The sequence below is a fragment of the Rhineura floridana genome, chromosome 10 (genome assembly GCF_030035675.1).
Source record: "Rhineura floridana isolate rRhiFlo1 chromosome 10, rRhiFlo1.hap2, whole genome shotgun sequence".
In the NCBI taxonomy this organism is placed as follows: Eukaryota; Metazoa; Chordata; class Lepidosauria; order Squamata; family Rhineuridae; genus Rhineura; species Rhineura floridana.
Genome location: NC_084489.1, coordinates 14844277 through 14870429, shown reverse-complemented (window position 1 = coordinate 14870429; position 26153 = coordinate 14844277). Strand labels below are relative to the sequence as shown.

The 26153-nt window shown below is 42.0% G+C and overlaps 1 protein-coding gene across 1 annotated transcript; it reads right to left on the bottom strand.

The window, feature by feature from the left end:
• Nucleotides 1-24828: 24828 nt before the first annotated feature.
• On the bottom strand, nucleotides 24829-25842 carry NEUROD6 (neuronal differentiation 6). Its single transcript, XM_061586370.1, has one exon. The coding sequence runs from the start codon at nucleotides 25840-25842 to the stop codon at nucleotides 24829-24831; it is 1014 nt and encodes a 337-aa protein (XP_061442354.1).
• Nucleotides 25843-26153: the final 311 nt, after the last annotated feature.

The window sequence follows — 26153 nt, the reverse complement described above, 5'->3', positions numbered from 1 at the left end:
TGACTTGATACTCCACCTACGCCAGGCCGCCGCCGCCCCTTGTGGTGGAGAGCGCTGAGCCAGGCACCGAGCACCAAGCCAGGCTGGAGTCACCTTTCGGCGGGCCTGGTGCTGCGGCCTGTCCTCAGGAGACACCACTTTGTTGTGATGATCTTTCGGCGGCTTCTGAGGGCCTGGAAGCACCCCTGCAGCTACCGTCATCCTACCATCTGGCCTCCGTCCACTTTGCCTGGATATCAGCTGTGCTTACACCCTGGCTCCTTTGCCTTGGCTTCTTTGAGAAGAACTTCCCTGTTAGTTTCAACTTCGAGGGGCCTGTTTATCCCACCCTTTTCCCTGTTGGAGCTGCTGGATGTTAAGATCAAGAGGAGATGCACTTTTGATCTTGCAAACGGACTATCACCCACACTGGTTTCTATGCCAGGGTGGGAAGACTTACACCAGGAGCTTCCATCTGAAGTTACACCTTTCGGACTATGCAGGCTAGAAGCCCTATTACTGAAACTCAGTTGCCTCTACCTTATTGTTTAGTTTTTACTGTTTAGCCCTTTGATGTTCTGATGTTTTATATGTTTTTGCTTTGTACGTCGCTCAGAGTGGATGGGTAACCAGCCAGATGGGTGACTAATAAATTGAATAAATAAATAAATAAACAAACTACTGTCTCTCTCCTCCAGTCTTACAAAGATATTTTTAAAAGTGTTTCTGTGTTGAGGTTGGGCCGATGCTTAAGGGAAGGATGCACACAAAACTTGTCCAAAGAATACTTGGTGTTGACATGGCACTAAGGTTGTTCCATCACTCCCTCCAACAGTGAACTCAGCTGGTGAGTGTTGACAAGACTGTAACCAAATAAGAGGGAGGCATCAGCATGCTGGGGGAATTCCAACCATTGCAGAAGTAGAAATAATATTTAGGGGAAAGGTCTAAGGGATATTCCCCCTCAAATACAGTCCAATGAGGACTGAACATGCTTTTGGGGAACATAACACTTTGTGTCTGTTAGGATAAATGAAAGTTTTGGGTAGTGGCAGTGGAACAGAGTAGGGATGGAAGGAACTGTCCATTTTGGTTTCTCAGTTTTCCAGTCTTAAATTTAGTTCTCCACATTTCTTCAGCAAACCCTCATGAAAATTCTCCAGCATTTCAGTGCGAATTTCTCCAAATAAACACATTTTTGTAGGCACTTTTGAGTAATATATGCATTTTTGCATGCTATTTTCACTCATATATTTGTTTTTATGCACACTTTCCCCTAATATATGTGTAAGTTAGTGTACATTATTCTCATAACATATGCAGTTTTGTCAACATTGCTCGTTTGGAGAATGGCATCTCAGAATTGGAGTAAGTGTGAACTTCAAAGGCTGGCTGTGTTTTGGTTCTTGTATCATTTCAGAAAGTGAAGATTTTATAGATTTGGCTTCAAATGCAAACTGAATAGAAATTCTTGTCCATCCCTAGAACAAAGAATCCTGGAAAAGGGCATAGCTATTTGACCTCAACACTGAACAGGAAAACCACAACATTTTGTTGCAGGTCCCACTTGTGTGGTACTAATTTTGACATTAGAAACCCCATGGAAGGAAACAAACTGGGACAGAACATGATTAGGAACCAACTACACTAACCATCAGTGGCACATCTGAGAACAAATCATCTCCTCAATGGCAGCATTTTTCCAAATTAAGAATACTCAGGCTTCTACTGTACATTCCTCTCGTATTACCATGTGCCACAATGGGAAAGTCTGTAGGCTGAAGTGAGCAGGTGAAATTGTAACGAAGCCAAAGCATGCCTTAAAATCTAATCCTAAAATCACCTCCTTTCATTTCAAATGGTGAAAGTTCATGGCAGCTCAGGCAGTGCCTCATCAGCATCCAGATTCGGATTTTTGCCAGAACTCCCTGCAATCTAATATGGAAATGAGCCGCTGGCCTTGATATTGTGTCATTTCTTCTGAATGGGATCACCTGCACCCATCTATCCTGGGAGGACATTTCAAACAGAGTTAGCTCCTTAAACCTTCTAATTAAAATGAGAAATCCCCAGGCTTCCATGACTCAGCCTCAGAAAAAAGATTATTAGGAATTTAATAGGGAAACTATCACATCTCAGACCATCTGTGACCCAGTGCTCCATGAGAATTTAAAGAAAACTGGAGGAGGGAGGTGTGTACTCCAATGCATGCCTTAGGAGTACTTTGCTGGAGATGCAATAAATCAACATAGTTAGAGTACAGCCTTTTTCAGATTTAATTACTGTTACATAATTATTAGCAAAGCAGCCTCCTCTGAAACTGTAAAACTCATTACATCAAAAATCCCCAAGCTCCGGATGGAATTTATGAACTACTTACTTTCTTTCTGACTCTGGGAAAAATGCAAAGGAATAAGCTCCCATTTTGTCTTTCATGTTTCCCCCCCTCTTCTGACTCTGAGGGGTGTGTTGTGTGTGTGTGTATATGCACATGTGCACACGTGGAATTTCTGTGAGCCATTCTAGAGTCTTAACATGATGTCTCTCCTGGTGCCAGATGGGGTCTCTCTCTCTCTGTCTCTCTCTCTCTCTCTCTCTCTCTCTCACACACACACACACACACACACACACACACACACACACACACACACACACACTGTACACAATCCCCTCACACCTTTTCTATCTTAATAGAAAAGCCACAGAGCAAGACAATGGATTGCTCTCAAGAGAGCTGCAACCTTCTAATGCAAGGGTGAGCGACTTCAAAAACCAGCCAGGAGCCTGTACAAGCTCTGCCAAAGAGAGCTATCTGGGAAGTTAGCCAAATTAGTGCGTCTCCCAGCTAGTGCCGGTTCCTTGCCCACTTGGAGAGGTTTGACAGCCAGATCCAGGCTCTCAGATGGTAAAGAAGCTGTGGGCAACTTGCTCTGCTCCTAAACATGCGCGCCTGTGCGCACACACACACACACACACACAGACACATACACACATACTTCCGCTGCCATGGATGTTCAGCATGTATTGAGGGGTCGAGCCCAACAGAGCCCAACGAAACAATCAAATGTTAGACCTTGTGTTTAGAGAGACACTCCAGGAGTGATCCATATGTCCATACTATGGCAACTTACAGGATCTAATTTTAGTTTGCTAATTTTGTTTGCAGGGGATGGTGTGTACAGCTGATGCTCTCCTTCCCTCCCTCTTTTGAAACTCTGCCAGCAAGCCTGAAAGTTGCCCTGCCGTTGCTCTGCCAGGCATCTAGGTCTCAGGCCCAAACAGTAATGTAGTAGCAAATTCAGAATTGCAGGGTCCCTTCATGATAGTCACAGCCATGTCCCTTCCCTCCCCCTTTTTTTGCTGCAAGGCTGAGAATGTGATTCTTGTTATGGCTTCTCCCACAACAACATACATCCCTAGGAGCCAATCAGCATGAAAGGGTAGAGTATTAGCTACTAAGAAGAATATTCTCAGTGGCTGACTCACCTCCTTTCACTCTGATTGGCTCCAATCAGCAGGAAAGGACAAGGAAGCATATTAGAAGACTTTTCTCAGTGGCTAACACACCCCTTCCATGGTGATTGGCTTGTAGGATGATGGAGACATGGGGACCCTGCTGGGATGCTACTCCCAAAAAAGTAAGGGGTGTAAGAGTCCCCGAGACCCTGGACAACTACACCCCTGGGCCCAAAGCAGGAGATGTTCTTGTAGCTGTGGTGATGGGGTTGCCCTGTCTGACCTTGCCAGCATCTCCACCAACTCCTTAACTTGTTTGATTGCCAAGTCAACCAGCTGTGGATGGCTTAGTACTGTTCCTCTTTAGCCACTGTGGATTGTTCTCTTTCACCTCAGTGGGCTGCATCAGGGGACACTTCACACATTTAGCTTAGATCAGTGGTCTTCCACTGGTCCAGACGTGAGACCCACTACTGACTTCCAATCAGCAACATGGGACCCACTTTCACATTTTCACTTTTGATGTAATGCCACATGATTGACAGGAGGGCTGTCCCACCCACCTGTCACAGTTGGCCTTTTCCACGCTTTTCATCAATTGGACTTTAATTGGGATTCAGTCTGTTCTTAGTGAACAGGACCATGATGTCATGGTGTTCTGTGATATACAGGTAACACTGAAGAGGTGAGGTCACTATATGGTCCTTGTATCTCATGCCTAGTTCATTCGTTGTACAGCAGTGTATAATCTCTTCTTCTTTAGAAATTCATTGTGTCTACCCTCATGCTAGGACTTTTGATTATATGTTATTGTACACCAGGTTGCTGTGTCCATGTAAGATGTTCATACTAACTTTGGGGACAATTGTTACCAAACTGATGCTCTCAAATTTGATGCTATCAAATGCTCTCAGTATTCTACATCAACATTATGCCAGCCTTGTATTTAAGCACTTGTTTGGTAGGCAACAAAGAACTGCATGTAGGTGAGAGCATTATGGAATTGTATGCAAGTGTGATCGAGTGTGATGGCAGAAGAAGGAAGTAGCACTCTGTCCCTAAACTAGACAGCAGTGGGCTGCCAGAAATTTGAAGCCTCTTCCACTGCAACCAGCTCTGAAATACAGCAGGCTGCTACAGAAGGGACAGAACAGGCTAGTAACTTTGTCAGTTTATTTACAAGGATAAAATATGTGCTAAGGAATGAGCCCAACTGACCTGATTTATTTTAGATGCTCCCGTGTCTATTTTCTGTCTTCACAAAAAGAAATCTGCATATACATTTGCATTTTAAAAACATAGTACTGCTCAGTTTTATGTACAAAGTATTAAGATAAAAATAACAACACCCACCCCAACAAAAATCCAACACCTGAATTAAGGAATATATACGCACAAAAGAGATATTTATTATACATCCCAGAAGAATATAAAGATCAAATAAGGAGCAGATTTGAGGCTTTAAACTTAGTTGACAGAGAACTAGAAGAACTATGGACTGAAGTCAGACACATTATTAGGGAAGAATGCAAAAAGACAATACTTCTAGTTAAAAAGAGAGGAAGACCTCAATGGATAACTGAAGAAACTCTTAAAATGGTTAAAGAGAGAAGGAAAGCAAAAGCAAAAGGAGATAGAAGCATGGTTAGAACCCTAAATGCAACAATACAGCGACTAGTACATAGGGACAAAGAGAACTATTACAATAGTTATTGTATAGAAATGGAAGAGGACAACAAAAAGGGTAGAACAAGAGCCCTATTCCAAAAGATGAGAGAAATTAAAGGGAAATGTAAACCAAGGGTAGGAATGTTGAATAATCAACAGGGGAACACACTGACTGACCGAGATGAAATAAAAGGAAGATGGAAGCAATACACTGAAGAACTCTATAAAAGAGATGCAAGGATGACCGATTCATTCATGGAGGAACCATATGATGAAGAACCAGAAATATTAGAATGTGAGGTGAAAGCTGTTCTTAAGATACTTGGAAGAAACAAATCACCAGGAACAGATGGTATACCAATAGAGTTGCTACAAGCTACTGAGACTGAGAACTAGAAGAACTATGGACTGAAGTCAGACACATTATTAGGGAAGAATGCAAAAAGACAATACTTCTAGTTAAAATGAGAGAAAGACCTCAGTGGATGACTAAAGAAACTCTTAAAATGGTTAAAGAGAGAAGGAAAGCAAAAGCAAAAGGAGATAGAAACACGGTCAGAACCCTAAATGCAACAATACAGTACATAGAGACAAAGAAAACTACTACAATAGTTATTGTAAAGAAATAGAAGAGGACAACAAAAAGGGAAGAACAAGAGCCCTATTCCAAAAGATTTGAGAAATGAAAGGGAAATTTAAACCACGAGTAGGGATGTTGAATAATCAACAGGGGAACACACTGACTGACCAAGATGAAATAAAAGGAAGATGGAAGCAATACACTGAAGAACTCTATAAAAGAAATGCCAGGATGACAGATTCATTCATGGAGGAACCATATGATGAAGAACCAGAAATTTTAGAATGTGAGGTGAAAGCTGCTCTTAAAATACTTGGAAGAAACAAATCACCACAAACCAATAGAGTTGTTACAAGCTACTGAGACTGAATCTGTCCAAAGTTTGACAAAAATTTGTCAAGAAATATGGAAAACTAAACAATGGCCCACAGACTGGAAGTGTTCAATATATATCCCAATTCCAAAGAAAGGGGATCCCAGGGAATGCAGTAATTATCGAACTATTGCCTTAATATCCCATGCAAGTAAAGTAATGCTCAAGATTCTACAACAAAGGCTCTTACCATATATGGAGCGAAAAATGCCAGACGTCCAAGCTGGATTTAGAAAGGGAAGAGGCACCAGAGATCATATCGCAAACAAACGTTGGATAATGGAACGGAGCAAGGAATTTCAGAAGAAAATCACCCTGTGCTTTATTGATTACAGCAAAGCCTTTGACTGTGTAGATGATGAAAAACTATGGAATGCTTTAAAAGAAATGGGGGTGCCACAGCATCTGATTGTCCTGATGTGCATCCTATACTCTGGACAAGAGGCTACTGTAAGGACAGAATATGGAGAAACCAATAGAAAAGGGTGTGAGACAGGGGTGTATTTTATCACCCTATTTGTTTAATCTGTACGCAGAACATATCGTACAGAAAGTGGGATTGGACCAAGATGAAGGAGGTGTGAAAATCAGAGGGGCAAATATCAATAACTTAAGATATGCAGACGATACCATACTATTAGCAGAAACCAGTAATGACTTGAAAAGAATGATGAAAGTTAAAGCAGAAAGCACAAAAGCAGGACTACAGCTGAACGTCAAGAAGACTAAAGTAATGACAACAGAAGATTTATGTAACTTTAAAGTTGACAATGAGGACATTGAACTTGTAAAGTATTATCAATACCTTGTCACAGTCATTAACCAAAATGGAGACAATAGTCAAGAAATCAGAAGAAGGCTAGGACTGGGGAGGGCAGCTATGAGAGAACTAGAAAAGGTCCTGAAATGCAAAGATGTATCACTGAACACCAAAGTCAGGATCATTCAGACCATGGTATTCCCGATTTCTATGTATGGATGTGAAAGTTGGACAGTGAAAAAAGCAGATAAGAGAAAAATCAACTCATTTGAAATGTGGTGTTGGAGGAGAGCTTTGCGCATACCATGGACTGCGAAAAAGACCAATAATTGGGTGTTAGAACAAATTAAACCAGAACTGTCACTAGAAGCTTTGGACACATAATGAGAAGACCTGATTCACTAGAAAAGACAGTAATGCTGGGAAAAACAGAAGGGAGTAGAAAAAGAGGGAGGCCAAGCAAGAGATGGATTGATTCCATAAAGGAAGCCAGAGACCTGAACTTACAAGATCTGAACAGGGTGGTTCATGACAGATGCCCTTGGAGGTCACTGATTCATAGGGTTGCCATAAGTTGTAATCAACCTGAAGACACATAACAACAACAAAATATGAAATATAAATCAACATATGCCAATTCTAATGTGCTGCATTACAATTCAATTAATTAATTTAATTAATTTAATTTTAATTAATTTAATTAATTTAATTTTAATTAATTTATTAAATTTTAATTGATTGATTGATTGATTGATTAAATTTATACCCCGCCTTATGGCCAAAAGGCCCTTAAGGCCTAATTGTAATATTATTACAATATTACACAAATGTGTATCAACATAGAGTCTTCATCAGTAGATTAATTATTAGGAATGGAAAAGATCTGTCAATTTCAGTTCTCTCAGTTTCTCATTTTTCCAATCTTAAATTCAGTTCTCCACATTTCTGCAACAATTTGTGATTTTTTTTAAATCCTCATGAAAATTCTCCAGGATTTTAGTGCAAATTGCTCCTGATAAACACATTTTGTTGGCAGTTTTGACTAATGTACACATTTTTTCAAATTATTTCTCATCATTTAACGCATTTTGCATGTTAGTTTCATGCATAGATTCATTTTTATGCACACTTTCCCCTAATATATGCATTTTTAAAACATTGATGGCGACCTGCATTGCAAAATTCAAATAAGTGTAAATTTTGAAGATGGCTGTGTTATGGTTCTCATATTGTTTCAGAAAGTGCAAATTTGATAATTTGATAAATAATTTGATAAATTTGACTTGAAATGTGAAGTGAATCAAAATTCTTGCCCATCCCTAGTCAAAATACATTTGTCTAATATTGGATACATCATATTAGAATTGGCCTATTAAGGATTTAATAGTAGAGTGTTCATTTATATTTTCTATTTATTTAATTGTAATAAACTCTCTCTTTCTCTCTCCATATGTGTGTGTGTGTGTGTGAATATAAGAAGAGCCTGCTGGATCAGGACAGTGGCCCATCTAGTCCAGCATCTTGCTCTTACATTGGCCAACAAGATGCCTCTGGGAAGCGTAGCAGGACCTGAGCACAACACCACTTTTCCCTCTTGTGGTTTCCAGCACTGATATTCAGAAGCATACTGCCTTTGACTGTGGAGGTAGAACATATGCATCAGGGTTAGTAGCCACTGAAAGCCTTATTCTCCATGAATTTGCCTAATCCTCTTTTAAAGTCCATCACTGCCTCTTGTGGGAGCAAATTCCACAGTTTAATTATGTGCTGCTGTGCAAAGAAGTACTTTCTTTTGTCTGTCCTGAACCTTCCAACAGTTTTCCCAGGGCTTCAGCTCTGCGGTTGTAATGGACTTCGAGGCACCCCGTAGTGTTTCACCTTCCTCTCTTGTTCCCTCCATCACCCTGTGCACCCTCAAAATCAACTCTGGGGGATGGGGGACCCTCTTGAGAAGATTGGGGGTGCAGGAGGCAGAGACAAAACAAGTCCCATTTGTGGCAGTGGAACTACGTGAGTGGAGCATTGGATACAAAAGACCCTAAACATCAGAGTCCAAGAACTGAATGGATGGGTTTGCACCAAAATGTACAATGATGCCCTCATAAGTATGTATAGGCAGTTATTAATCCATGTATGTAATCGTTTATCAATTAACGAAATGGACATCTTTCCTATCATGTCACAGATAAGAGTAACACTGCATGACTTGCCATTCCCACATCCTTCCTTCATGAGAAACATTAAGCCATGTGAATGCATCCCTATTTTCTGCACATAAACACAAAGGTCTTGGCATATACATGGCTGTAGAGTCATCCTTTCCTCTCCGTGTAGACAAGTCTCATGCAGAGAGCAATATGCAACAACAAAGACTAGAGCCACAGAGCTTGGTTTCTCCCAAAGTAGAAAGAATCTCAGTCTGGCTTAAAGCTTTGCAGTGGAGCAAAGCAACTCCCACCAGCTCATGCTCTTGGGCTGCCAGTAGCAGCTGTCTCTTACCATTATGCCCTCAGGAAGCAGTGGCATTTGCCAGCAACTCCCTCTGTGTCTAACTCATTTCCTGCATTCTCCATGTTCATTTGCATAATCAACTAGTCCTTATGCCTCAAGAAAATCGAGGAGAAGCATCTGAGGAATATGTTGCTAGAAATGAAGTTTTAAAAACATCACACCAGGAAGTACAGGCATGCAGCTTCATTATATTCCCCGCAGGTCTGCAAACTCATGAGAACATAACAGACAAAAGAGTGGCTGGCAACCTCTTTTCAGCAGAGAAAACTGAGCACGCATTTCCCACAAGTTCAACCTGATTATGATTCTTCTGTGTCTTCCTTACTCCTTCAAAAGGATTGAAATGTGAAGATACTATAGATGGTGGCTTCTAATTTTCTTTTTTGTGTTTCCTTCTGTTTCCTTTTCCCCCCTTCTCTCCTTTTTTCCTGCAGCCATGGTCCTTCACAAGTGTCTTCACATTTTGTTCACAAAGGCAAACCGTCTTAGTTACTCCTGCAGGAGTTAATCAGGTATGTGTGCCTTTCTTCTGTTCTGTTGACTGACACCTTTTGTGGAGCGCATTCCACTCTTTTTTGCCACAAGAAAGATCACACTGAAGAACCAAGCTATGTGAAATCCAAATTAACCAGGCCACCATTTTATTTAAAGGAACATGGCACATAATACTGCTATTAAAACAACCAAGGAACTTGCAGAATTGGGAGTCCTAGTGCGTTCCAACTGGACTCATCCCTGACACTGCCTTTGTTCCATGAACACTGCCGGATCGTCAAGAGTAAAGACAGCAATGAACTTGAACTGTAGTGTGGACCCGAGGGTGCACCACTTGCTTAGCTGCATGAAGCATACCACAAAGGCTTACTTGAGAGAGGAACCATCACCATAAGAACATAAAAGGAGCCCTGCTGGATCAGACCAAAGACCAGATTCTGACCCAAATGCCTCTGAGAAGCCAACAAGCTTGACATAAGCACAATAGCAATCTCCTACTTGTGTTCCCCAGCAGCAAGCATTCAGAGGCATTGCTGCCTCTAATACTGAAAGTAATATATACCAGTCATCACTGGTATCCATTGATAGCCTTATCTGCATGAATTTGTCTTATTCCACTTTTAAAGACATCCAAGGTGGCAGTCATCACTACAACTTGTGGTTGCAAATTCCATATTTTTTGTATGTGCTGTGTGAAGAATTACTTTCCTTTTATCTGTCCTACATCTCCCACTTTCTCCCACTATTCAACTCCAAATGTTGCAAACTTTCCTCAAAGTGTAATCATAGGGAAACCCATGATCATTTGGGTTGTCCTTGTCTGCACTTTTCCCAGCTCCATAATAATCTTTTTCAGATGCTGTGACAAGAACTGTACATGGTATTCCAAGCTTTATGAATTTATTTTCAATTTTACGTCAAGTTCCCCAACTTGGAGCTTGCCTTTTTCACAACAGTCACACATTGGGACAACATTTGCATTGAGCTCCCCGTTGCAATCCCAAGATTTCATTCCTGATGGTCAGTCACTGATCCCGTATGAGTAAGATCAGAGCCCACTAGTACAACGGAAAGGGTTGTAAAAACCTTCAGTTGCTTCCTGGAAGTTGCTGGTAGGAGTTTAGTCAGAGTTAGCTCTACCATTTGGCAGACTGACAGAGAGACGGTTGGAGGTCTGAAAGGGCAGCAAATAGGCTCATTGTTTAATTTATTACTTTTGTGGTTTTATGGCAAGGGTGTAAGAGAGGGGTTGTAGATTTTTTTTTGTCTCAGGTGCCAAAATTGGCTGGTCTTGGGTACTCTGCACCTTTATGTGCTGCTCTGCTTTAGACTGCAAAATGTCTTGGGCTGGCCCTGAGTGTAGGAGTCTAGACCTTTATAGACGTTCTCTAGTCTAGCTGCTTTAGGGATGTTGTGAGAAATTGAGTACATACAGCTCTGCATAAAAGTGAACAGCCTCATTCAGTTTCTGCCAGCAGAATCAGACCAAACTGGCCCCTGGACTGTTTTTACATGCCCTAGTATGCTATAGTGGCCAGTGAGGGAAAGCATTTCCCTTCTTGGCCAGCATGAACAATGAGCATGCTGACACAGAAGGGAGAATGCTAGCACTTCCCCTTCCCTTTCAGGCAACATCCACACCAGACATTTATTCCACATTAAACAGTCATGGCTTCCTGCAAGGAATGCTGGGAGGTGTCATTTGTGAAGGGTGCTGAGAATGGTTAGGAGACCGTTATTTCCCTCACAGAGCTCCAGTTCCCAAAATTATCTGGGAAGAGGGGCTGACTGTTAAACCACTCTGGCCATTAGAGCTCTGTTAGAGGAATAGGAATCTCCTAACAACACCCAACACTGTTTACACTTTCCAGGATTCTTTGGGGAAAGACATGACTGTTTAAAGTGGAATCAATGGCTAGTGTGGGTGTGGCCTCAGTGTCCATGAGGGCTTGAATATATTTGCCTTTTGAGTCAGGCCTGATGTAAGCACCCACTCCACTGGGGTATTTGTCAAGGGTCCATGCACTCTTAGCCTTCTGTGTCTCACACCTTGCCTGTGATCCCCTGTGTCTGTGTTGGCCAATGGGTGGCGATGGTGCCAGGTTCACCCTCTCACTTATTCATGGGTAGCTCTGTGGCTGCAGTTGATGGCTGTGATATCTGTCCTCCCACAGCATTGTGGAAGATAAAATACGGCAGCTGCCAGACACCGCTCAGAGCTGAATGACCACTTGGCTGATGAGGAATCCCAGTCACTTGTGAATGTGAGGAGAACACTGGTAACTGCAACAGTGCCAGCACTTGGGGTCTCAGGTGGCAGCAAGCCCTGGCAGGCCAGCAAGGGCATCAGGGAGAGCAGCTAGATAACCACTCTGCTCAACACTAAGCCCTCTGTCTGCTGACATGTCTGGACAGCTTTCCTAATGGTCAGGACCATACTGGCATGTTTTCCTCCGGCTTGGCTGGACTACTCTCTTGCGTTGCTTGGAAGACAAATATATAAAATGTGTATGCACTTTTGCCTAATATGCACATGTTTTGCAAGCAATCTCTCCTAATAAAATCCATTTTTGTATAGTTTTTTTTACTAATAGCTGCATTTTTTTGCTTTCCCACCTAACAGCTGCATTTTTGTGCCCATTTTTGCCTTACCTATTTCTTGGTTAGAGTACTGCATCATAAAAATTTCCTCTGAGTATACATCTGTGTTATCGCAATACATTTGGGTTAGGAGGCTGCCATGGTGTCTTATATTTCTGCACTAAGAGTGATCCCTTTAATGGAGGAGATCAGAAATCTTTCTTAACTGGAGGGCCACTTTCTCTCATGGCAACATTCTCAGGGCCATATGCCGGTGGTGGGCTTTGCCAGAGGCAAAAGTGGGCAGACTTTTACCTTTGTAGAATAGACTACATTCTAGCCACACAAAAGTCAGATGTTTCTACATATACCCCTTCTTCATCTTCTACCCAGGCAATCAAGAGTTGTTATCATAGTTCAAGGGCACGTTTCAGCCAGGCAAAGGCACTCAAGGATGTGTAGAACAAGGTCAGCGATGAATGCAACTGGAGAGATGGTGTGCCCTGTGGAGAGTCCTCCTGAGGGACAAACAAGAGAAGCCTGGAAGGCCCCATGCAGACCTGAGGCCAGAGACTTTCCACCCCTGCCTTAATCCTTGTGAACATTATCAACAGGGCTGAGCTAAAATGCTACTTGTGGGTCACAAAAGGGGAGTTTTCATCAAATATTGTTTGGCAGGGAGGTGTTTTTCCCAGAAAAGATTTGTCTGAGAAATTTTTGGCTCACTCCATGTTGAATGAAAGTGCATAGCTAGTTCTTATTGGTGGAGGAAGGAAGCAGTGGCCTGAGAGAGGAGGTCTGGAAGGAATAGTGGCCAAGGCCTGGCCACGAGCTAGAGGGAGCCCCAGCTGACGAAGCGTCAAGGCCCCAGCTGACAAAGCGTCAAGGCGAGTTAAGCAGCAGAGCGAAAAGAGGGTAAGTAGCTCCCATTTATTCCATTATTTAAATTGAAGTAAAACAGCTCAGAGAAATAACTAATAAGGGCAGCCCAAGGTCACCCTGAGCTAGGAGCCAAATCCTGAAAGAACCTATATCTTAGGAGACAGATCCTAGGAGAAGGAAGCGTATAGAAAGCTAGTTTTCAACACCACCCTAGCAGGAAAGCTTCAGGGGACACTGTAAACAAGGCTAAATTCCAGCCGGAGAGAAGGGGGAAAAGGAAACTCCACCGATACATACAGGGAGAGAGTCAGCTCAGTCCTTGCTAAAAAGGGCAGCTTCAGCCTTCCTGAAACACAACCACAAGCTCTGTTTCCCTAGGTTAAAGAAAGGTCAGGCTGTTCTAGGTGGGAAAACAACAAACACAAAAGACTTGCCTGGAAGGCGCAGCCCCTTGCTGAGATTAAAAGCAGCCAAAAGCTTAAACAGCCCCTCCCCTCGCTCAGGAAGGAAGCCTGAGAGAATACTAAAGAGTTAAGCCCCAGCTGATAGCCATCAGCCTCAAGTAACACATCATTGGCTGGCAGCAGTAGCTGGGAGGAACCAGCCACACATATAAAGTCAGAGCACCCTAGCGAGGGAGCCTGCTCCACGAGCTAGAGGGAGCCCCAGCTGACAAAGCGTCAAGGCGAGTTAAGCAGCAGAGCGAGTTCGGCAGCAGGGCGAGGAGGCCAGGGCCCCCCACTCTGCCCGTCTGTTCCCTGACCTCAACTAAACCGCAGTCTCCAACCTATTGACGTAATAAAACTTAAACAAAACTATGCAGGTAAGAAGCCAGCAGGGGTGTGGGGGCTTTCCAGTGTTTTGCACCGCCTGCAGCATGTACGATGATCTGCCTGTTGGACAGAAGTCGTGGGTATGCTCTCGGTGCAATGAGCTCCTGGCTCTCCGGGAACGACTTCATTTCCTTGAGGCCAAGCTGGCGGTCCTGGAAAAGCTGAGAGAGGCAGAGAGGTGTGTGGAGGAGGCCTTCAGGGACGTTATAGCTGTGTGCCACTCCAACGATGATAGCTCTCCTGCTATCATGGACAACAATGGTCTCAGGGAAGGAGAGCATCCAGCTGAGGAAGAGGGAAACGATCCCTTAGAAGGGACCCATTCCTTGGGGGATGAGCAGCTATCCTCTCGTGCCGAGGATATATCTCCAGGGGGTGGAGGGATCCTTGTAGTGGGTGATTCGATCATTAGGAACATAGACAGTGGGGTGTGTGATGGGCGTGTAGACCGCAAGGTGTTTTGCCTGCCTGGTGCGAAGGTTGCGGATATCGCCCGTCGTTTAGATAGTTTGGTAGACAGTGCTGGGAAGGAGTCAGTGGTCGTGGTGCACGTTGGCACCAACGACATGGGGAAATGCAGCCGTGAGGTCCTGGAAGCAAAATTTAGGTTGCTAGGTAGGATGCTGAAAGCCAGGACCTCCAAGGTGGCTTTCTCTGAAATGCTACTGGTTCCACGCGCAGGACCAGCCAGCCAGGCCCAGCTTCGCAGTCTCAATGCGTGGATGAGACGATGGTGTCGGGTGGAAGGGTTCGGATTTGTTAGGCACTGGGGAACATTTTGGGACAAGCCGGGCCTGTACAAAAGGGACGGGCTCCACTTGAACCAGAATGGAACCAGACTGCTGGCACTTAAAATTAAAAAGGTGGCAGAGTAGCTTTTAAACTGACTGAGGGGGGAAACCCGACAGGAGCTGAGGAAGGTCCGGTTCGGAATAAACCTCCCCCCTGGGATAAAAACCAAAGAAATGATGAAATTTTAAAAGGGGTAGGCCTAGAAGTAGGCATTGTGAGAGCAGGGGCACAGGATATAAATTCAGAAGAGCAAAATTACCACAGGCCTAACCACAAGTGCCAAAGACACTTGAAGAGAGACACTGCTTACAAGTGCCTGTACGCTAATGCTAGGAGCCTGCGAACCAAGATGGGAGAACTGGAGTGCTTGGTCTTAGAGGAGAGCATTGATATAGTGAGCATAACGGAGACCTGGTGGAATGGAGAAAACCAGTGGGATACAGTTATCCCTGGATATAAACTATATCGGAAGGACAGGGCAGGACGTATTGGTGGTGGAGTCGCTCTATACGTGAAAGAAGGCATTGAATCCAGCAAGCTTGAAACCCCAGAAGAGGCAGACTCCTCCACAGAATCGTTGTGGGTGGTGATACCATGCCCCAGGAGGGACTTAATACTGGGAACGATCTATCGTCCCCCTGATCAAAATGCTCAGGGAGACCTTGAGATGAGATATGAAATTGAGGAAGCATCCAAACTAGGAAATGTGGTAGTAATGGGTGACTTCAACTACCCGGACATAGACTGGCTGCATATGTGTTCCAGTCATGACAAAGAAGCAAAGTTTCTAGATATTCTAAATGACTATTCCCTAGACCAGTTGGTCATGGAATCGACCAGAGGGACAGCAACCCTGGACTTAATCCTCAGTGGGGACCGGGACCTGGTGCAAGATGTAAGTGTTGTTGAACCGATTGGGAGCAGTGACCACAGTGCTATTAAATTAAACATACATGTAAATGGCCAATTGCCAAGAAAATCCAACACGGTCACATTTGACTTCAAAAGAGGAAACTTCACAAAAATGAGGGGATTGGTAAAAAGAAAGCTGAAAAACAAAGTCCAGAGGGTCACATCACTCGAAAATGCTTGGAAGTTGTTTAAAAACACTATATTAGAAGCTCAACTGAAGTGCATACCGCAGATCAGAAAAGGTACCGCCAGGGCCAAGAAGATGCCAGCATGGTTAACGAGCAAAGTCAAGGAAGCTCTTAGAGGCAAAAAGTCTTCCTTCAAAAAATGGAAGTCTTGTCCAAATGAAGAAAATAAAAAAGAACACAAACTCTGGCAAAAGAAATGCAAGAAGACAATAAGGGATGCTAAAAAAGAATTTGAGGAGCACATTGCTAAGAACATAAAAACCAACAACAAAAAATTCTATAAATACATTCAAAGCAGGAGACCATCTAGGGAGACAATTGGACCCTTGGATGATAAGGGAGTCAAAGGTGTACTAAAGAATGATAAGGAGATTGCAGAGAAGCTAAATGAATTCTTTGCATCTGTCTTCACAGTGGAAGATATAGGGCAGATCCCTGAACCTGAACTAACATTTGCAGGAAGGGATTCTGAGGAACTGAGACAAATAGTGGTAACGAGAGAGGAAGTTCTAAGCTTAATGGACAATATAAAAACTGACAAATCACCGGGCCCGGATGGCATCCACCCGAGAGTTCTCAAAGAACTCAAATGTGAAATTGCTGATCTGCTAACTAAAATATGTAACTTGTCCCTTGGGTTCTCCTCCGTGCCTGAGGACTGGAAAGTGGCAAATGTAACGCCAATCTTCAAAAAGGGATCCAGAGGGGATCCCGGAAATTACAGGCCAGTTAGCTTAACTTCTGTCCCTGGGAAACTGGTAGAAAGTATTATTAAAGCTAGATTAACTAAGCACATAGAAGAACAAGCCTTGCTGAAGCAGAGCCAGCATGGCTTCTGCAAGGGAAAGTCCTGTCTCAGTAACCTATTAGAATTCTTTGAGAGTGTCAACAAGCATATAGATAGAGGTGATCCAGTGGACATAGTGTACTTAGACTTTCAAAAAGCGTTTGACAAGGTACCTCACCAAAGGCTTCTGAGGAAGCTTAGCAGTCATGGAATAAGAGGAGAGGTCCTCTTGTGGATAAGAAATTGGTTAAGAAGCAGAAAGCAGAGAGTAGGAATAAACGGACAGTTCTCCAAATGGAGGGCTGTAGAAAGTGGAGTTCCTCAAGGATCGGTATTGGGACCTGTACTTTTCAACTTGTTCATTAATGACCTAGAATTAGGAGTGAGCAGTGAAGTGGCCAAGTTTGCTGATGACACTAAATTGTTCAGGGTTGTTAAAACAAAAAGGGATTGCGAAGAGCTCCAAAAAGACCTCTCCAAACTGAGTGAATGGGCAGAAAAATGGCAAATGCAATTCAATATAAACAAGTGTAAAATTATGCATATTGGAGCAAAAAATCTTAATTTCACATATACGCTCATGGGGTCTGAACTGGCGGTGACCTACTAGGAGAGAGACCTCGGGGTTGTAGTGGACAGCACGATGAAAATGTCGACCCAGTGTGCGGCAGCTGTGAAAAAGGCAAATTCCATGCTAGCGATAATTCGGAAAGGTATTGAAAATAAAACAGCCAATATCATCATGCCATTGTATAAATCTATGGTGCGGCCGCATTTGGAATACTGTGTACAGTTCTGGTCGCCTCATCTCAAAAAGGATATTATAGAGTTGGAAAAGGTTCAGAAGAGGGCAACCAGAATGATCAAGGGGATGGAGCGACTCCCTTACGAGGAAAGGTTGCAGCATTTGGGGCTTTTTAGTTTAGAGAAAAGGCGGGTCAGAGGAGACATGATAGAAGTGTATAAAATTATGCATGGCATTGAGAAAGTGGATAGAGAAAAGTTTTTCTCCCTCTCTCATAATACTAGAACTCGTGGACATTCAAAGAAGCTGAATGTTGGAAGATTCAGGACAGACAAAAGGAAGTACTTCTTTACTCAGCGCATAGTTAAACTATGGAATTTGCTCCCACAAGATGCAGTAATGGCCACCAGCTTGGACGGCTTTAAAAGAAGATTAGACAAGTTCATGGAGGACAGGGCTATCAATGGCTACTAGGCATGATGGCTGTGCTCTGCCACCCTAGTCAGAGGCAGCATGCTTCTGAAAACCAGTTGCCGGAAGCCTCAGGAGGGGAGAGTGTTCTTGCACTCGGGTCCTGCTTGCGGGCTTCCCCCAGGCACCTGGTTGGCCACTGTGAGAACAGGATGCTGGACTAGATGGGCCACTGGCCTGATCCAGCAGGCTCTTCTTATGTTCTTATGCCATTGCTTCCTTTAATAATATAAAAATAATATTAAACAAAATTAAAACTGGATCCATAGTTGCACCCAAAATTAACAGATGGTGAAACTGAGGAGGTCATTTTGATGAATATTCTCCAGTGGGAGATTGAAAGTCTCCAATAGCATAGGAGAACACACACACACACACAAAAAGCCAATCAGAAAATTATTTGCTGAGAAATTTTGGCCCAGTCCAATATTTCTCAAATTGACAAAGGGGAATGAGGCAGCCCATGTGCCACATAATTATCTGGGCACCTCCGGGACCCATCTGTACACTGAAGTTGCTGAATCATGGCAAAGTGTATTTGAGACCCATTCAAATCAGTGGTTAATTTGTCATTTAATCCAATGGGAGGTGGATTAACCATGGAGTGTCTGCGGCAAGCCCCTCTGAAGTCAATAGAAACCCAGCCACTTTGATCAGTGGGTTCTCTGTCAAGCTGTAACAATTTACACAAGATTTTGACTTTCTTTTCATGGTTTATAAACATTTATTTTGGACCATGATTGCAATAAATGCTTGCAGACTAAACATGCCTATGAGACCAATCTGCTGGTGGCTGTACGGAGTGACCAGGATTCTAAAACTGCAGCCATATGGAATCTTACTGTGGTTATTAAATTGTGTACAGCAGTGTTAACAGCAGTTTGATTTGTGGCTGCAAGTAATAAATGAATTATATTAATTTTGTAGCTGCAAGCTAATTTCTCCAGAATTACTGTTTAATAAGCGGCATCATGTTCATTGTTAAGATTTAAATACATTTAGGATCACATTTGTGAGGGGTGTGTGTGTGTATATATATATATATAGTATGGTATTATGAGATTATCATTTTTGAGAGCTCAGATCTTATTTAATAATTCCCTCACCTCTGAAAAAACAGGTTGGGATAAAATGTTTTACATTTGCTGGGGGACTTAAGGCTAAATTACCTCTGTGTCTTGTGAACAGCAGAAGTAAACTTTGTCTACAGTAGGAAAAGGTTGAAAAAATCAATATTTTCTGCATTTTGAACTGCTGGGTCTTCCACACAGCCAAATTGGCTCTGATTGAGTCCAATATTGGGTTTTCCCAGAGGTGATTTCCTGCAGTATCGATTCAGCAACCATATGGCTGGATTAAGTTGTTACTGTCCTATTCATCCATTCTCACCTTCACACAAATACAATTGCATGAGAGAGAGAGAGAGAGAGAGAGAGAGAGAGAGACTTTGTGCTCACTGTTTGTTCCACCTTCTGCTATTGCTGAGTGTATGTATAAGCTCCTCTCTTTAGACCTCCCCTCCAATATGTGGGGTGAGGATGTTGGGAATGCAATAGAGGAGCTGGTGCCAACAAGCACAGACCTTCTCCCATCACGATTCCAGTCACGTGAAAGGAGGACCCATGGACATGGCTTCTGTCTTGCTGTGCTGTGACTGAATTCATGCAAGTGTGTGCCTTTGTGTGCAAGGGCTAGGAGACTCCCACACTTTTTGCACATGTAAAAGTAGCCACTATTCAGAGCACATGGCATCCTTAAAACCAGCAGTTTCTTGATCAACATAGTAGCTCTGTATCAGAGTGTGCTTACCTAACATCATATATGGGAGTGGTTTTCTCCTCTCAGTTTGTGGCTCCCCCTGGCAAATAGGCAGGCATTTGACACATCCTGTCAGTGCTGCACAAAGTTGCTGTACAGGTATTAAACACAGCGATGGCACACTATAAATAACGTGAGAACTCTTTGTAGGATTTTAATTTGATTTTAGTTATTATATCTTTTTTATACTGCATATCAATTTTATGCATTTTTATAGTAATTGCCACCTAGAACTTGTACAACTTATGTAAAAATAACTAGATAATGAGAATCCATTCTAAGATTGGTTGCCTTTTTAAAAAGGAGGGAGAGAATGGTGACAGGCAAAAACAAGCCAACCCTAGCTCATTCTGAATATATGGAAAGTTATATTTTACATGCATAGATCATCATAAGTAAGCCAAGTAACAAGAAGGGCAAGTCTTCTAGAGCATCTGCTCTGTCTTGCCTGCCCAGTGGCAGTTGGAATAGACAGTTTTGCACCTTGTTTTTGAGATGGAGCCCTCTCCTGCACTTAAGTCTCTCTTTTTTCCAGGAGGCTCTTCCCTGGCCTGTAAATACAAGGATACCATTGATCCTTAGATAAATCCTTTAGAAGACATTTGAGGGAAGTTCTCCTGCCCTATTGTTTTTAGACCATTTGCTTCAGCAGCACATACATGTCTCACCAGCCCTTGGCACAAAAGCACATATGCCTTTGCTTCAAAGGGGCATCTGTTTTTCCTATGTTGTTAATATTACAAAATACTGCTATCCAGCCTCTTTCTACCTACCTATCCATCTATTTCTAGAATTATATTCTGCATGTGATGCCACTAGGTCAGTCAACATGAATGAAAAAAAAAAACAGCAAAACATAATAGCCTAAACTAAGACAGCACTGTCGAATAAAACATAGACCCTCTTGTCTGCTTAAAAGATTCATAGGCTGGGGAAAATAAAGAGGTCTTTGCCTGCCAATGATTTTTTTTTTTTATTTAGCAAAATGTACAGACTACTTCATTTAAAAAACACAAAAAGCTCTAAGCAGTTTACCTAAACTAGTATAAATATTTATTAAAAATCAGAAATGACATCAGACTAGCCTCCAGGAGAACCTCCCTAGGGAGGACATTCCAAAAGTATCCACCAGTGAGAAGGTTCTCTTCCCAGGCATTATCCACCATACTTCAGAAGCTGGGGGCACTTGGAGAAGACTCTGTGATGACCACATCATTAAGTGGGCAGGCTAGTATAGGAGAAACCAAATCAACAGATATGTAGGTTCAGCCATGGAAGGCTTTAAAGGTGAGTACCAGTACTTTGACCTGAGCTTGGAAAGAGCCAATTAAGTTGTTTTAAAAGAGGCAAACCTAGTCAGTTTCCAAACTGTCTTCAAAGAAAGCCTACCTAGAAAGCATCACAGTAATCTAATGCTTTATGTAAGTATGCTCACAAGGTCAGGCTGAATCTCCTCCCCACTCCCAATCTGAAATGGTGCTACTGGCTATAAGAGACCTTTATCATCTTTTACTTGATGACCAGCTCTGCATCAATTGCCATAATAAATTCCCTTTACTATTAAGAAAAAAATGTGAATAGTTGCACCTCTGTAGAGTTGGCTCATACTTTGGTTGGTCAACTGATTACCTTTTATTTGACCATGGTCAAATATTGCCCAGTACTTCATGAAGTAACAAGCAGTGCACCTTATTAAATGCATTGATAAGTCATCCAATAGTAATGGCAGATGTCCTTTGTTCTACAGCTCTGTATTAGTCAGATTTACATGCACGTGCACCCCTCATTTTTGAGCATACATCCTGCTTAGCAACTCTCTCCAGACAGCTCATGCTCTCTCATCTCCCGGTTAAACTACTGGTTTAGCTTATTTCACCAGCAGGTATTTGGAGCAGAACATAGACTTCAGGAAAAAGCATGAAGGAAACACACACAAAACTGTCATATCAGCACAAGCTGCAAATACCATCAAGTCAGTTCCTGTGGGTAGCAGCATCCATATTCTTTAAAGGTTTTGAGAGGGATCGTACTTTGTAGTGTATGTGAACTATATGGGGGGGCATAACTCAGTGCATAGAGCACACACTGTGCATGCAGAATTATAGAATAGTAGAGTTAGAAGTGGCCTATAAGGTCATCAAGTCCAACCCCTTGCTTAATGCAGGAAGCCAAGTTAAAGCAAAAAGCATAAAGAAGGTCTCCTGTTCAATCTCTGGCACTTCCAGTTAAAAGGATAAGGTAGTAGCACACAATGTGACCCTCTGCTTTCAACCTTGGAGAGCTGATTCTAGCCATATAAATAATATTGGGCGAGATCAACCTGGTATAAGGCAGCTTCCTATATTTTTAGTGTTCCCCAAACTTCTAGTAGTTGAGAGACACAAATCTTCCAAATGCAAGATTTACCTCTAGAGTGTCTAGGAGTAAGAATTAGCCAACCTCAAAGGAGACCATCCATTGTGATTTTCAAGGCTGGAGTGGGCAAATTTAAGAAAGTTCGTGCTTACAATTGTTGCATAAAAACAGCAAAACAACATCCCTGTGCTGCCACTTCAAGACTTAGCCATGTCAGATTGCTGAAATTTTAAACAATGAGCTTTTCAAACACATACGAACTTGTCTTATATGGAGACAGATCATTGGTCTACTTTGACTGGCAGCAACGCTCCAAAATCTCAGGTCTGCCAATAACCTAATCTCCTTTCCAGTGGTGATGCCAGGGGCTGAGCTTTCCACATGCACTCTGTCACTGAACTGTTAGCTCACTCCTCTTCCCATGAAAGATAGCTTCAGTTTAACTTATCAAGCTGAAGTCTTGAATGCTTTTAAGCTACTGTCCTCTTCACATGGAGGACCTGTTAACATTTGTATATTCATCACTTGTTGACTGCAGTGTGAAGTGATCACTTGCAAAATATACAAACTCAGGCATGCGCTGCTTGTGAGCCACCAAGCAAGCTGCAACATACCAGCCACATATTATGGCCTGCCAGGTGCTGGATAACTACCCCCACCCATTTTTGAAGGCCCAGAGAAGGAGCAAAAAGAGATCCATTGAGTCCCTTCTAGGCTGCTTATATTTGATTTGATTTGATTTGTATCCCGCCCTTCCTCCCAGCAGGAGCCCATGGCTTATATGGCTGATAGGCTGCATTCTAAGATCAAATTTAGGATCTCCCTACACAATTTCAGTGAAAATGGCTCTCCCAAGTGGAGAAGCAGGACTACATATTCTTTTTCTAAAACTATGTGTCAAATAATATGGATGTAAAGCACACCATATAAGCCCAAATAAGCCCAGAGAAATACTTGCATCTCTTATCTTGTGTTCTTGGGAACACCACTCAGGTAGAATAGATTTGGCCACTTTGAGATGAAACACTACCTACATAAATAAAGCCATTGATCCTAAGCACACTTATTTGAAAGCAAGCTCTCCTGAAATCAGACTTAATTCTGGATAAATTACTTTGACGGTGGAATCAGGCTGAAAGTGTCACAAAATCAGAGGTATTTATGATTTTAAAACTTGTTTTTCGGCACCCTGCAATAAAATCTTATCTTTACACACTCTCTTCATGCGGCTTTTTATGAACCCTAGAAACAAAAATCAATGAGCGACAGAATGTTTGCCAAACCTCAATTAAATATTTTGTAGAAAAGGAATTTTTTCCATCCTCAGATTTCATTTAATCAAATTTTTAAAATTATTCCTGAGTATAGATCAAGAATATTAAAGACTGTAAACTTGAAGTTAATCTGCTGTATCTTAAATCCTGCACTGAATTTCTGTGAACAATTTACCAAGTTCAGCATGAATAGACCTTGCACAGTAATAGCCCTGTAGCCCACAGGGGCTTCCACATGAACATTTTTAGTGCCAACTTCTCAGTTCAGTTCTCTCTACTCTCTTCATGTGTGCTTTTGAATTTGGAGATATAATATTTACGTCTAACATCAAACCTCAGCATTCCAATCCTAAATGCTTATACTGGGGACATTTATTTTAGCGGAACAAATTTTGAGGTCAATTTTTGTTTGTGCCACATTAACACCCTAGACAGTATGGATATAATAATACTCCACAAAAATAACAAGGTACCACATGTCCAGTGATATGATCAAATTGTACTACTATGTCATAGCTGATGTTATATCATAGAGGATGATGTTGAAAACATTTATGTTTTAATTGCACTGAAAATAAGTAATGAAAACCACAGTTGTACATTCTAACAAACTTTACATATGAAGGGGGAACAATACAAAAGAAGTGCAGATAGCATATGATTTTTATAGTAAAGTGGTGGATGCAAAATTGCGACAAAAAACTTTCAAAAATAATAGGTAGCCCCTGCCAGCAAATGTTTCAAATTTTAAGCTGAATGATTACCACACATTCTATTTAGATGCACTTTCTTTTGATTTTTGTTGTTGCATAGCTTAAAATATTGCTGCACCATCTCCACTGAGTCTCATGATGCCTGTGACACTTTTTCTTAAACAAAACAATTCAGGAGAGTTTAAAAATTCACCTCTTCCCTATTACATAATATATAATTTCTAATCATTATAAATACATCATTTTTTACTCATCTGATTTGAGTAGCATGCATTGGTATAGTTACTGTACAATCAAAATACTGTTGCAGACTTTATACAGTGTGCATTTCTTGGCTCAACAATTTTATTTAGTCACACTGTTTGACAAAATTGAACAAACAGGAGAGAAAGGGAAAAAACTTAAGAAATCCAATTAAAACAGAATTTCACAGTGCGTACCAAGTTCCGTATGGAATTAAATACTGATAAGTAAAATTATTTATTATTATTGTTAGTACATAGAAATTTAAAAAAGTCCCACAATAGTTGACACACTTTAGAACCTAGCAAACACTTTTTAAATAGAGTTGCACCGATTAGATGGGTGCAAGCATCAGCTTTATCTTAATTAGATGGAGAGGTAAATGACCACTGTTTATTTTTTTACTTTCCTCATTAATTATGAAAAACTGCATTTAATTCATCTTGCATGGAGAGAGACTGGCTGCGCAGATGTAAGTCATAAGGGAAGTGGCTCTCGGTGGGCAACCTGAATACAGAACTCTGCCCAAGGGGACCCCTGGGTGGCACTGCACAATAATGCATGCCATAATTGTAGTTTTTGCCATAGTCCAAAGATTCTTCTTGCTTGAGGGAAAATATCCCATTATAGTTAATTGGGGGAGGACTTAAGGGACCTTCAAACTGTGGGCTAGAACACTCAGGAGAAGTGCTTTCGTAGAAAGACTCGTAAGTGCTGCAATAATTGTACGGTTTCATGGTCTTGGAATTGTCAAGTGTTCCGTGACCTGGGGGAGTGCCCAGCTCTGGGCTGTGGTAGGGAGGATAGAAGGTGGAGTAGGGAGATCTGGCATGATGGGCTGTTTCCCCTGTCTGACCCATCAAGAAACTTCTTGCGTTCAGTTGTAGGCATCCCGCCACCAAGTTTGTTGTTGGCTGAGAGAGACCTTTGCACAAATTTTGGACAAATGTCAGCAGATCAGGCCTCTTGCCAATTCGTAAAATTTCAGAAAGAGCCCATATGTAATTTTTGGCCAGTCTCAAAGTTTCTATTTTAGACAATTTTTGTGTTTTGGAATAACAAGGGACTACTTTCCTTAAACTGTCCAGAGCATCGTTGAGGCCATGCATTCTATTTCTTTCTCTTGCATTAGCTTCTTGTCGCCTGAATTTGACCCTCTCCACTCTCATCTTGGTCGTCTTTTTTTTCCGAAGGCCCCTCCTCCTGGGTAAACCATTTTCATCTTCTTCCTCTCGATCATCTTCTGCCTCCTCTTTTTCTGTATCTTCTGCCATAGATCTTTTAATACTTTTTCCTTGGTGTGTAATCTGCTTTGTAAAGCATTCTGGCTTCTTGATTTGCTTCTGGTCCTCACTTTCTCTGGAAAACTTTCTGCACATCTGGGACTCAGGCATTACAACAGATTCATCAAACGGTAGCGTTAACATGGCGTTACAATCTTATGTGACCTGAAAGAATGCCAGCACAAGGTTTTAAAGGTATCCATTTGTGAAAATATACAGATTTTTAGTAAGTTTTCATGTAATTACTAGTATTGCAAATATAGTGTGCATATGGGGGGTGTATACACACCCTCATACCTCTAAGAAGTACAGCAAATTATTGATATCACCTGCTATATTTATGAATTGATTTGGTCCAAAAGTATACATTAAGAATGCAGTATAACTATCAGAAGAAAAACACTGGCAATTAAGAAACACCAAGAAAAGTTAAATTTAAAATCAACGCTGTTCCC

Coding starts and splice junctions, on each gene's coding strand:
- NEUROD6 (XM_061586370.1), bottom strand. CDS start 25,842: ATGTTAACGCTACCGTTTGATGAATCTGTTGTAATGCCTGAGTCCCAG.